The sequence below is a fragment of the Bactrocera latifrons genome, unplaced genomic scaffold (genome assembly GCF_001853355.1).
Source record: "Bactrocera latifrons isolate USDA-ARS-PBARC rearing strain unplaced genomic scaffold, ASM185335v1 scaffold_3, whole genome shotgun sequence".
Lineage (NCBI taxonomy): Eukaryota > Metazoa > Arthropoda > Insecta > Diptera > Tephritidae > Bactrocera > Bactrocera latifrons.
Genome location: NW_017536629.1, coordinates 940,841 through 954,520, shown reverse-complemented (window position 1 = coordinate 954,520; position 13,680 = coordinate 940,841). Strand labels below are relative to the sequence as shown.

At 39.5% G+C, this 13,680-nt stretch overlaps 2 protein-coding genes across 2 annotated transcripts in view; one reads left to right on the top strand and one right to left on the bottom strand.

Annotated features, from left to right (window-relative positions):
- LOC108970332 overlaps positions 1 to 13,680 on the bottom strand; it is a 125,162-nt gene that overhangs the window by 17,558 nt on the left and 93,924 nt on the right. The window lies entirely within an intron of this gene.
- LOC108970373 lies at positions 12,083 to 13,243 on the top strand. The gene is made up of 2 exons (XM_018935711.1): positions 12,083 to 12,172; positions 12,242 to 13,243. The coding sequence occupies exons 1-2, from the start codon at positions 12,158 to 12,160 to the stop codon at positions 13,073 to 13,075; spliced, it is 849 nt and encodes a 282-aa protein (XP_018791256.1). The 5' UTR covers positions 12,083 to 12,157; the 3' UTR covers positions 13,076 to 13,243.

Genomic DNA, 13,680 nt, shown 5'->3' with positions numbered 1-13,680 from the left:
GCCTGCTCGAATTTGTGTCAAGTGCTGGCATGCTATAGCAGGACTACTCCTCTTAGAGCACTAGTCGTACCTTCATCTGGTATTACTAAAAGCAAACCTTGTCTTATTAGCTCATCAGACTAACTACTTACACACGAGCCAAACATCACTGTCATAAATTGTGATTAATTTTTATTTTCAAGGTCAAGGGCTCGTAARTGTTGACTTCATAGTAATTTTGATCATTTTCCCCGATTTGATGCACAATTGCAATATACACATGTAAATTATATAATTATATATGTATGTATATATCAAGATCTCTCGTACGTTTCACCGCTTACTCGAACTAATGCGAAGTAAGRCAAACGCATGGTACTGAACTAACCGTTATTTATGAAAACACATACCAGGGAAGTTGTGAATTACAATACTTTTTTATATCTTACATTTTCCTAATACTTCTTAGAAAATTCCAAAYTACTTTGTTTCCAATGTCAACTACATAGACCAGCAGTTTGTCAGAAAAATTAAGAGTCTGCATGCCGAGTGAGCGAGAAAATTCCCAGAACGTTTAAGAACGTTTAAAAATGCTTTATGCAAATTTTCTCTCTGACTTCCGAAGTAATTTCTTAAATATTTGCATACATTGCGGCGCACAAGCGAAAACAACGTCATTTCACCAGAAAGAAGCTCAGCAGAAAATGTTTYTTTTGTGCGGCGTGTTGTTTTTGTCTTTGCATGCAACGCACTGGTTAACATTACCCTGTCTGTGGGCACAAACGCATTGTTTATATATGCACTTGACTAGACTTCGTTGACGGATGCACTCGTGTATGCAGCAAAGGGTGGCCGCTTGCAACGCTCCGAGTGTCATGAGTACTTCTACGCAAACATCAAACAACAGAMARCAGCAGCAACAATGAAAGCAARGCACACACGTAATGATCATCTTTTTCGTCAAGCAGCCATCATCGTCGGCATTTGAAGACAACAAAGCCATAAACAACGACAAAAACGATTGCAGTTAGTAGAGCAGAGGGTAAATACGATTAGAGCAACAACAGTGTCATAAAGCAGATCGGTCCGTTATCGTGTTTTACATTTAGTCGTTCGTTTTYCTTCAAGCTCTTTCAGTTTGTAGGTATGTAAGTGTCCTGCAGGAAAATATTTCCCCTCAGCGTTACAGTTCTCTGTGATTTCTTTGCTGTGGTATGTCACCCATTCCAGCCTTAACACAAAGACACTCGATGCTATTGATAGCGAGGTTAGGAACTCTTTGATCAGAACTAAACGCACTGTTAATGAATCCATGAAGCCAAGCATTGGCCCATCCTTGAAAAAGTTTACTGCCCCTCTTCTCCAACGACTTCTTCCCACCCACACCTCCCTCGCCGGTATATGGTTTACCGACTCAATAATCCATTTGATCCGGTATTAAGTCAAAGTGAGTGAGGGACTTACGAGTGTTCAGACCCGTGTTTTTTTGGTAACACAGACTCTATGAATCTCATAATAACATTCGCAACCGGCGATCTTTCAGGTAGTATGTGCAGGATGGCGTTAAGTGCCATTTTTGGAGTGGACTTTAATGCACCACACAAGCTGAWGAGCGCCGCCCATTAMACGTTCTCGAATTTCTTTCGAAATATGGTCCTTTCTAGAGCCCWTCATCACATAAAGACTCCATAAAGCATAATGAGCTCGTAAAGCCAATAATAAAAAAGTGCTTCTTAAAACCCCATTCTTCAAACGTTAGCATATTTTAGGGACTTCTTTATAAATGGTACCTTTACAGGTTCCTTCAACAGTTTCGAACTTGAAACCCCTATTCCACTTCTTTGAAATTTCCTTGCAGGGCTTACCACACAATTACCCGTATATGTATATGCCTGCATGCATTAAGTGGATTATCTAACAATATGCAAACTAAGGAACAACARCAACAAGAGCTGCGAACAATAGTCGGTTTCTGCACAACAAAAACAACAACAAGAGTAAGCAAAAGAAACATTAGTGCAAATACATACAAAAAAGGCTACAGGCTATTGAGCCACTCTTCTTGCCGTTGCCACAGCAGCACGCACAAGGCCACCATAGTTAGGATAACCACCAAGCAAGTGCATGCAAACAGCAGACAAGGACGACGCTGCTGCTGTTGCAGTTAAACTGAAGAAGAAACTCTTTAAGTTGAGGAATAATAAAGTTCTTGTCAAACTACCGGTTCGAGGSGGACCGAGAKGCMGCCATGCAAATCAGGCGGAAATGTTGCGACTTCCTCGTCGCATGCATGGCGAACTGCAGCGGAGTGCAGCGGCGGCGGGGTGTACGAAACAACAGCCGCAGCTGCCATGCTGGTTGGGAGAAACATTAGACGACGGCAGGAAGCTGCAAAGAGCCAGCGGCTGTAGTCCGCACACAGGCACACACTCTCCAAGGACATAGCAGACACATTCTTTGTGCGCTTGTGTGTCCCAGTGCTGGCATGAAGATGATTAGCCCAGCCTTGGCAGGGAGTAGCCCTACATACCACATGCACCACAATGTAAATACCACACCTACAACTATACCTCAACCACCAAACCACCAACAACTGGCATAGCAGACTGCCTTCTCACAATTGAKTTGTGCTATTGCCCTAGTTTAAGACTAAAATACTAATTTATTAAATTGAATTGGATGAGCAGGACGTATGCTCGGGAAATTCATTGAAAAGAAATTGCAATTGTGGAAGAAGTGAAGATTTACTTTGCAGAATTATCTTTTATTGCATTCGATTACATTATTCTTCATTTGCTGTATAACATGCGATGATAATCCAATTGAATCTAATGGCAAAAAAGTTGTTCGGRATTGTTTTAAGGTGAAGGGGTTACYAATAACATAAATTTAGTTTACATAGGAAAAGGAGCTGAAACTTTGTCGAATTCGGGACAAGGAACAATGCATAGTACTGAGAGTGTTCTCATGAATTACTTTGCCGTTAACCGTTGATTTATTAGCAAATGCAGATACCAGCTCTCGCCTGAGTCAATAGAAAAGACAGTTGAGTACTTGAGTACTTGCAAAGTTCCAGGACCATTCCTATTGCAGTCGTTGGCGTTAAAATTCCGACTGTTAATAGCCCTAACAYTTTGGGTGTGACATTCSACAGCCTGTGCTCCTTCACCCCTCAAATCCTCAACTGGCTAGCCGACATCAGATGGGAAAAATGCCAAGAAACGTTGTTGGCAACACACAAGGCAATCGGTCATTAACTACGGTCGCACCAATACTTTTGCGTGAAACGCAGACAAGGAACCCTGAGACATGTCAAAACACTGCACTCCGGACTATAACAGGATACCTCTTGATCACTTTCATCGAACACCTGCTCAGTGAGGCTCCCCGTTAAGGAGTATACTGGACTCCTCTCTAAGCAGTATTTGTTGAGRTGCATTCGTAGAAATCATCCCTGCCGTCCGCTGCTTGTAGCGGTTGGGCCGACCAGTAGCATCAGGAGGTCCTTCGTCAACTACGTCGACGAYATAAGCAATACGCCGATCAGACTTCGGACGCAACAAACTTAAGATATGCACTGACCGCCATTCACAGTGAAGCCCTCTCCACAGTGGTCCGTCTCAGTGAATGGCGTCCTTGGAGTCAAACCACCGCCCATTACAGGCGACGAGCTCGAGTTTCCTCGAGAATCGAGTGTGATCTTTGCTCAGCTTCGKTCTGGATACTGTAGCAAATTAAATGCCTACTTATCCAGAATCGAACCTGACATATCAAATATAYGTATATCCAGCGTGCACCCGTCCCGGCATGACACTTATCATCTCTTTACATACCCTGCTAACCGTACACATCTGACACACCTCACCCTATGGTCTGACCTCGTCGAAACAGYGCRTTTCCTGTGCCTACCGTTGGATGACCTCGTTGACAACTTATCTGATCCATTCCACCCTCTTCGAAAGATTAGATGAAATATGTTAGTGAGTATACTTTAAGTTAAACAGTGAAAATAAACAGTGAAATGAGAGTCAGCTTTTAAGAAAATATGTATCGATTAAGCCGAATGAAGTTATTCTAAGCTGGTGTCATATACAAATTTCAGCCTGAGTTCCGATCTTTTCACACAACTGTAATGAAACATTGTTTATCCAACATGTCATCTCAGTTACGCAAGGTACCGTTTTAAAGTCGACCTCAACTTGCCAGCGCATCGGTTTATAATATTTTTACGCACGCCTTTTGCATATGCCTTTTGTGTGGCCTACATTTGAATTCTTCGGGGGCCTATTTAACGGTGTTGTGAGCGTACTTAGGGAACGATCGTTTTTCAATGTCTGATTTGTTTCCTTTAACTGTCATTCGCTTTCGCAAACACTTGCAGTGTAAAGTTTCAATTCACCAACCCAATCACTCTAATGAACCCATTTAGATAATGTTTCTCTCCTTCTGTCTCATAAGCGGCGGCACAAAAGGTAAACAATTCATTACACTAAAAAAACATTGAAAGAATGCTTTGAGGTTACAACGCACTCSATATTTTTCTTATACCTACTAACTACGAGAATGGAATGATAACTCAGTGTATATTTGGAACACTTTGTGGCCTTTTGGGGAGGTCTTAAGATACTTACGTATATTTCATTTTAATTTTTGAGACTACTCGCACTTTGGTTATTCACCTTCGTCTTTAGCAAAAGGTAAATTCTTTGAAAATTAAAAAAAAAAAAAAGAGCACGAGAATAGTCAAATCAGTGATTTGAGGTTGATCAGAAAATCGTATAATAATTAGAAGGGGCTTATGGAAAAGGAGAAATAACGCATTTGATTGAAATATTATAAAAAAAAAACAATTGTCTTCGCTAGGCTAGGCGTCTATACAATATAAAGCTATAAAAAAAAAACACTTCACTTGATTTTCAGCAATAACTTTGAGCTTTTCCACAAAAAATGGTATAAATTATTATAAATATWAAAATTGGTTTATATTTATATTTTTTACTCTCCAAATACAGCAATAATGTTATTTCTTTGAATTGAAAATTTCAGAGAGGTGGCAACCCTAAAAAGTTTATTTATAAAATGCAAATCGTATTGCTTCATATCGAATCAAATTGTCGCATAATTTTTGTAAAAAGGTGGCAACTCTTTTTTTTTATAAAAAATTCCGAAGTTTTCCACGAAAAATTGGGTAAAACCTTAACACTGTYTTTTTATTTTTATTTGATTGAMTATAAAATTTCAAAAAKGTGGCAACWCCAAACAATTCWTTTACGTCACAGAAATCACACTGCTTTCATAATGAATTAAATAACGGTAATTTTTTTTAAAGAGTGAAACACTTTTAAAATTTATTTCTAACTTTCTTAATTTTGACACCCATATCGTAACAATTCTGTTGTTTTATCCATTTTTTGCTGGTTGCAACGTCGAAGCCTAAAGAAAAAGTAACTGACTCGCTCAGCTATCCTTGTACTATATGAACACATGTTTTTACATACCTATTTATGTTTATATGTTTATATGCGGGTATGTTTGCAGTTTGTATGGCTGTATTTATACTTACATATATACAWATRCGTWTKTATATTTACGAAGAGGGCAAGTCTGTGCATATAAAAAGCCACGGTATTATTATACAAATACATATATGCACAAAAACAGAGGCATATACACATACACGCCCAGCTAAGTATTTGTTGAGGTTGGCATTCAGGCCGGTGTGTTGTTTCCAATGTTGTTATTGTCATTAATTTTCCTGACATATTTGTTACTTTGGCGCACCTTGAAATGCGAGCTCACACACACACACACATACAAATACACAAATACATATTGGCACGAACACAAACAAGAAGCAGCGCAAACAAATTTATATTTATTGTTCACTATATATATGTGAGTGTGTGTGTGTGCTAGTACGTTGCTAACAAACTAACTTCGTTCATTAGGACCTGACGCACTGCGCCACGAGACGCACACAGCGCCGCCAACTGACGCCATCCCGTATTTATATAATATATGTGTGTGTRTATGTRTGAATTTGTATATACTTACACATAGGAAATGTGCGTATGAAATAGTGTTTGTCACAAAACCGTTAGAACTGGCTAAAAGGAGCGCATGCACAGGTGTAGACAATTTAGAATTTCGCATTGCCAGCAAAGACGCCGACAACAATAACAACAATAACAACAATAGATATGCTTTTTATTGCAACAACTTGCTAGCCAGGCGTCAGTGCGTCAGTGCTCAAAGGTTTCCGACATAGTCGACAAGCCGATTACCAAATATAAGGTAAAATTATAGGCGTTGAACAAGGCCGGCGCAACGAAGCTAGTTCCAGCACTGCAATCTTAAAGCACCAGTTGCGGCGTGTCCACGCCTGCCTTCGSCTGTGCTTGCGAATTGGCTAAGTGCTGAGACCTTGAACGCGCAAGTTGACGTGGTGACGAAATGTCTGGCAATAAAACGGTAAATATGCGAACACACGAAACTTGTACTCCGAATCGAACTCATTTTCGCCGACGGCAGATCGCATGACTGGGCGTAATTTGCAGGCATCATTGCCGATAGCATAAAATTTAATGTTTTCTGAACGGCTTTTCGTTACTTTTAGTTAGGAATGTTGGATTTACTTAGCAGGCAGGGAGTTTCTCTCTGAGCCACACGAAAAAACTTATATAGATGACTATCAGCTATCCTGATGCAGTTGGCATCCAGTCTTACCGTATGAATCTTAGTCAGACACTGRCAGTTAGAGTTCCTACAACCATTAAAAAGTGGACCGTGATGAAAGCGTAGAAATCCGTAGGATGTTCAATCTTGCCACAAGGGATTTAGATAGGATAGTGCCCAGTTTAACTTGTGGACATTGCTAGACCTCTTATCTAGTAAGGTCATCAGCTTTCAGTTTTCTACAATAACGCTGGTGTCAGCTACCCAAATCATTCTAATCATGAAATAACTCGATTTGGAATGCAGACAGCCTTTCATCAGACCTCAACATGCAGTTAGCGAGTTCAAGGAGCTCAAGCCAAGCGAGCTCMAGGCTACTATCTTTGTCGAAGGCTCATTTATAAGCTACAAATTTTAGAAGGCAATTTCGGACGAAAATCAAACATGGCGTTTTCAGTTTCTAGAGAGATATGATTGAAAATCATATTTTCCAAAGCTTTCTTAAAGTTGGAATAAAAAGGCCAATGACCTATTAGAACCTCTACCTCTAAGAAAGCCTTACAGAAAGCAAACAACCTTAGAACACTTTAGGGCAGCATGCCCTTGCGGCAGAGCAAACCTTTTGTATTCAAGCTCCAGCGATTTTCTGTTTTCCTTAACTAGCCTTAACGGTTAGTGAGCTCAAGCCTAATATCACCGCTTTGGCGATGAAGAGAGAGAGTGTGGGGCCATTTCTCTGGACTCTCTGTAGATGTAGAGATCTGCCGTTACCTTAATGGCAGCAACAATGGTTTGAAAAATGCTACAGAAGCCAGAAAGCCTAAAACTGATGTTGATAGTGTTGGAACACATTGATAAAGAAACCCACTGCACCTCTCTTTTAGCGGCTTCTACGCACCTTCATTTTTCCTGAAGGTATGTTAGCAGCGGAAATACCGCGTGAGTTTGCTCAAAGCGTGCGAGGATTCCCAATTGTTCAGATAGATATTCGAAAAGTAGATTACGTAGCTATTTTTTAACTGGACAAGTATATATAGTGCGGTCATAGTCCATCACACTTTCTATAATATTGAAGTATACAGTGCCCATTCTCGCATTTAAACTTGCCTCGGAAAACGTGTTTCAAGGAAACACCGTTAATCATTTGCCAGTGCGCCACAATCCAACCGTTAACACGAATTTCCTCTAATTACCAACATCTAACATATTTGCACTCACATATGTGGAAACCAGTTGTACATAAAGTGAATTATACAAGGCTCCTGATTAGCCCTAAAATGAACTCATCCACTCCCATCGAAATTAATTTAGCATTATTCTTCTCAACAAACCGCGAACGTCATGCCTTTCAGAGCAGGGGCTTTGTGTTTGTTGAATTTCGCGCGTGCTTCGGTGGTGTTGGTTGCCTTTCAATTAGAAGTGTCTGCTTTGTGGCCGACAACCGCCTGGTAACAAACGATAGTAGGCAACAAAGCGATCGCACACCCCCGCACACATRCCACCATAGCCTCACATACTTGCGAGTGTGACGAGTATGTTAGCACCAGCTCGTAGGAGGGTTGGGGGTACGCACAACCGTTTGAATACTAAACAGCTTTTAACGATTGTCGGGGTAAGGTAGTTTTGTGTGTTTGTGCAAGAAGCGAGCATTTTTAGGCCAGCAAGGCATGGGTGTCACTAATGAATACAAGCACAGAATACTTTCGGAAGTGAACCAGCGAGCACGTTCAACACGTGCCCGATATGCCAGCACTACTATATATATATAAAGTAGGAAGTAGGGTGTTTTGGACTCCTTATGGTACTACTTTTTTTGTTGTTGCCTGCGTTGAAATTTGATGAGTTTTCATTTAAGAAGAAACAATATATTTCTTCTAGTATATCGATTTAGATATTACTAGCACCCCATTTTTATACAAGAAGAAAAAAACCCGTGGACTCTGTCTGCACTGCGGTTGTAATATTCTTGTCAGCTGCATTTTTATGCCATAAAAGCGTATAAAAATATTCTTATCTTGATTTTGAKTGGTCACTTTGTACRGCAGCTATATGCTACAGAGGCCTGATTTCAAGATTGTGTTTGGAGATTTTAGCGATGTCTTGTACAGAAGTCCATTTCAAATTTCGTTAAAGTACTTTATCAAATAACAAATAAGAAAGTGCTAAGTTCGGGTAAAAAAACTTTTTGATTTTTTTACCCATCCAAATGTACATATGTACATATATGATGTATTTATGAGRCTCATAAACAAAATATATTTTGTCAAGAGTAATGGAACTCAAATTACGATGAGTAACTTTTTCATTACTTTTAAAAATTGTTCGACGAAAGAATGGTTTCTAGTCCCAATAAATTACGATTACTGATCGAATTTTACGAAGACACTATGTGATGACGAATGACCCATAGTTCGTTCGCCATAAGTTGAACATTCTAACAACTAATTGTACCAAAGCAAACTTGGTTTTTATTGCGTAAACAAAAATGTCAAAATAATTTCTATTTAATGCGTTTTTTATAATTTCTACACAATTGCTTTAGAGCGATAAGTACATGTGCCCAAAATTTATGTAAATTACGAGATTTACAAGTGCTAATCACTGCGCAGCGAAGTCCGTTATAAATTAGCACTTGATTACAACAAMAATTATTTAAATGTTGACTGACAATATTGGCTCGATTTCTGAACAAACAAACCGCAAAACGGTGGAATATTTTTTATCGCATTCACGAAATTAATATGTGTTAATTTATGTCAGTAGGCATATATTAGCTGGGTTAAAAATAGTGTGATTTTATATATTTAATTGGCAAAAAATTTAATTCAACTGCCATTTTGTGAATGGAGGCAATCTGAATTAAAGCSGAATTCGCAAATGAATGAGCAATCTAATGGCCACAAAATTGACAAACGGTATCATTGAGAAAAAAATTAAATTTTTTCACTAAAATAAATATTTAAAGGCAAAACGCAACGAATTTAATTAAAAGTAACAGTATTCAAACGCATTATAGTTTCACATTATGTGAATATTTAACTATTGGATTCGCCAAGGCTGCGCGTGTCAAAGTAGAAAAAACGATTAGTGGCTCTAAAATTAATGAATTGCAAAGCTAAGTTTCTAAGCCCATTATACTGGCGCGTTATATTTCCATTTCTACAAATTACCTCCACTCTCGACAGAGGTTTTAATCTGCAGTAGTCATGATAATTATAATAACTCGCAAATCCACAAATACCATGGGGACAAGAACTATTGCTAAAAATATATCCAGCGAAAATTTGATTGAGAAAAAGTACTTCTACTTCTACTATAGGCAATCATAATTGTCCAGAATATTTGCTATCCATATAAATATGCTTTCAGTAAAATTCAAAAAGGGTAGTAGGTTATTTATTGCCTCGAATAATAGTTTTGATTGAGTTGAAATAACGGGGTTTTCAATAGGGACGCTAAAAAATGGACCGATAGGGACAGCAAACTACGTCATATTTTTCCCGCTCTTTTCACATTTATCTTTAATAACTTTAAAAGGATCAAATTGACGTAAGAACGGAAACCGCTTGACCACCAGAATCATCGTATGTTCGTGAAATGGGCTGAGCAACTACTTGAAAGTGATCCCAATTTTCATCAAAATATCATCTTCAGCGATGAGGCTCTTTTCTGGTTGAATAGCTTCGTCAATAAGTAAAATATGCCTTATTGGTCACCATTGCATCCCGAAAATATTACCGYCGCAGTGTTATTGGGCCGTAGTTCTTCCGCAATGATCAAGACCGCCTCGTTACTGTGAACTKAAATCGCTATCGTTCAATGACAACCGAATATTTGTTGCCTAAATTGAATGATATGGACTGGGACAATATGTGGTTCCAACAGGACGGCGCTACAACCCACGTGTTATCTCACGCAATGGCGGAATCAATTGGCCGCCTTGGGCTTGCGATTTGACGTAATTAGACTATTTTTTATGAGACTTCGTCAAGTCTATGGTCTATACCAACAAGCCAACGACGATTGATAAACTTCGTATGAATATCGAACGTGAAATTGCAGCAGTATAGATTTATGCTTGAAAGCCGACAAAATTTGATTCAGCGTCTGGATTTCTACAAGCGTGCCCATGGTGAACATGCAAAATAAATCGAGATCCATACATATTGGCAACGAATGTATTTTCACAGAAATTTCATTGATATCCCAAACCGTTTTTGTTTTATTGAAAAACCTGTTAGAAAGTGAAGACTAACGAACGAAACTCAAGAAATGCGGGATTTTGAAGTCTTATAAAAGAGCGTCTGACTCACTCAGACATATTGAAATTCAACAGTGAGAACGTGGTTTATAATGTATCAAATGTGATGCGATCTGAACAATTAGTTTAGAGATTGTACTCCATTTTAACAAAACGTTCGGCGGTTTTCAAACATAGCACGTGATTACACGTTTTGGGACTAATAATTTAGCCAAAGTGTGAAGTACTATATATGGCATATTGAGATTGCCTCCTTTGGAAGCTGGGTTAGTTGAAGCAATTCTATTTCAACCCGGCTTAAGATCAACCTTCGACAGAAATGTAACTTCACTTTGTAATTTCCTCAGTGCCGTAATGACTTGTGATAACTCTAGTAAATCTACTATATACTCAATAAAAAYACTTAGGGCCGATCTCTCAATATCTGTTTAGTAGCCMTCTGCCAGCTTTTTACCMWAGACTCCTTCWTTCGGTAAAGAACATTTGATTTAACCAGAAATGAGCTGTCAGGTGGCTGCTAACCAGGTAAAGGGCATTGGAAGTAGAACATTTTAGAGAGAGAGCCAACGCGAAGAACGGGTAATGAAGAAWACGAATATAAATGAGAAAAGTAAAAGAAGTACATATAAGTTTTATATTCAAATTAGTACACATGTTTGCAGATAAACCACAAAAATGGTGTAAAACACGGAGCAGAGTATATTCGATCGTCTTCTCAAATTCACACACCGAACACATATACATACATATCTACAAGTGTATACGATTCAGTTCGCGTGATCGAGAGCCGGCTAAAAGAATTCATATTGCACAGATGTGAGACGCGAATGAACTCATTTAAATCGATCCGTGTAGCTGGGCGTTTTGCTGATAACAAAAATAACAACATCTGTCCATTAATTATTAATCATTTAACTAATTTGCGAAGTTTTTAGCGAATCTGTTACGAATTTCAATGAGTTCATGCTATGTGGCGGCGGCTGCTCCTTATCATGACAGCAACATCGCAAGTTATTCGAAGCTAGTGAATATGCAAAAATGCACGTCCCGATTGCGAGATGTGAACTTGAGCTTTGCGAGAATTTATTGTTTCTATTGCTTTGCAAAAGCTCTTGTCGTAGGTGGACTAAATAAGYGAACTTAATTTTTGATATAAAATAACCGCGGAGATCTTCAACTGACAACACAAACATTTCATCTCTCTCCGGTGGAGCATCCCACTAGCACTTGTTGAAACCGAAAATGCGTGCCTTCATTGTGAGTAAAATTTACAGGCTTAATCCTAGCACCAACATAAACAAAAAATATCCTATTCTCATTTCCCAGGTATTTGCTTTGTTCGCTGTAGCGCGTGCTGATGTTGGTGGCTACAACTACCCATCTGCAGGTGGTTCCCTTGGCGGTTTGCGTGGCTCCCACGGTAGCGATGGCGCTGCACACTTGAGTGCACCCATTAGTGGTCATGGTGCTGGACCCGTAAGCAGTGGCGGTATTGGTGAYTTCGGTAGCCCACTCAGTGCGCCAGTTGTTGCCGGCCACGCTGCACCTGAATTCCAGAAAGAATTCTTCACCTACACTGCACCAGAAGCTGACTTCGATGATGATAAGTCTTTGGGTGACTTGTCTGGCTCGYTGAAGAAGAACTTGCGTGTCRTCTTCATTAAGGGACCCGAAAACAATGGACTCTCAGAAGCTGCCCTYCAATTGGCTAAACACGCCGGTGAAGAGAGAACCGCCATTTATGTGTTGCAGAAACAAAACGACATCTCTGGCTTGGCTCAGCAATTGCAGAACCTCAACAGACAGAACAGCAACAAACCCGAAGTGCACTTCGTTAAATATCGCACACCCGAAGATGCGGCTCACGCTCAACATGCCATCCAACAGCAATACGACGATTTGGGTGGAAAATCCGTGTCGCATGACGGTGGCTTGGCCCCAGTGCATAACTATGCTTCCCAAGTTGCACCTGCTGCGCCCGTCGCTCCCTCCAATTCATACATCCCTCCCGCAGCACCTGTAGCCCCTGCTGCTCCAGTCGCCCCAGTCACGCCATCGAAYTCGTACATCCCACCTGCAGCACCTGCCAATACCTACATTCCTCCCGCCAGCCAGCCACAGGCACCAAGCAACGCCTACTTGCCGATCCTCAAGTTCTAAGGTGAGCGCTGGCGTACATTTGAAGTTATGGTCGTACAAACTAAATGACTTAAGTGAGACAAATTTGCACTTACCCTCATTGTATAATAATGTTCATGAATGTGTTACATAACTAGTTTTATTTTGTACATAAATAGTTAATAAAAAACTTAAATCAATTTTAACAAACTTTGTCCGTTTTAAATATTTTATCTGAGCACAATTTATATTCCGTTCGTAACCCTGACCTTCGTCAAGTGACGTCTGATGTTGAGGAACACGTGTAAAATGTTGTTGTTAGCGAAGCGCAGCTTCATTTGCATACAGAAAATTAGTCTAAAACACACAACAAATAAAACAAACAACAGCACAACCAAAGTAAGGTGAGCATCTTCAAAAATCTGAATATTCATTGTTTGCTAAGTGATTCGCGCGCTGAAATGAGTTAAAGTGGATCAAAAAAAGTCGGTTGACAAATTAATGAAATTTAGAAGGCAACTACTACTTGGTTGTTAACAAATAGACGGGTAGCAATATTTGATTTAAGTTAGACAAGGGTTATACTGTGGGCAGAAAATAGTAAGACCTTTTAGTTTAAATTTCCAGATAGTAGGATTGGTTCCCAA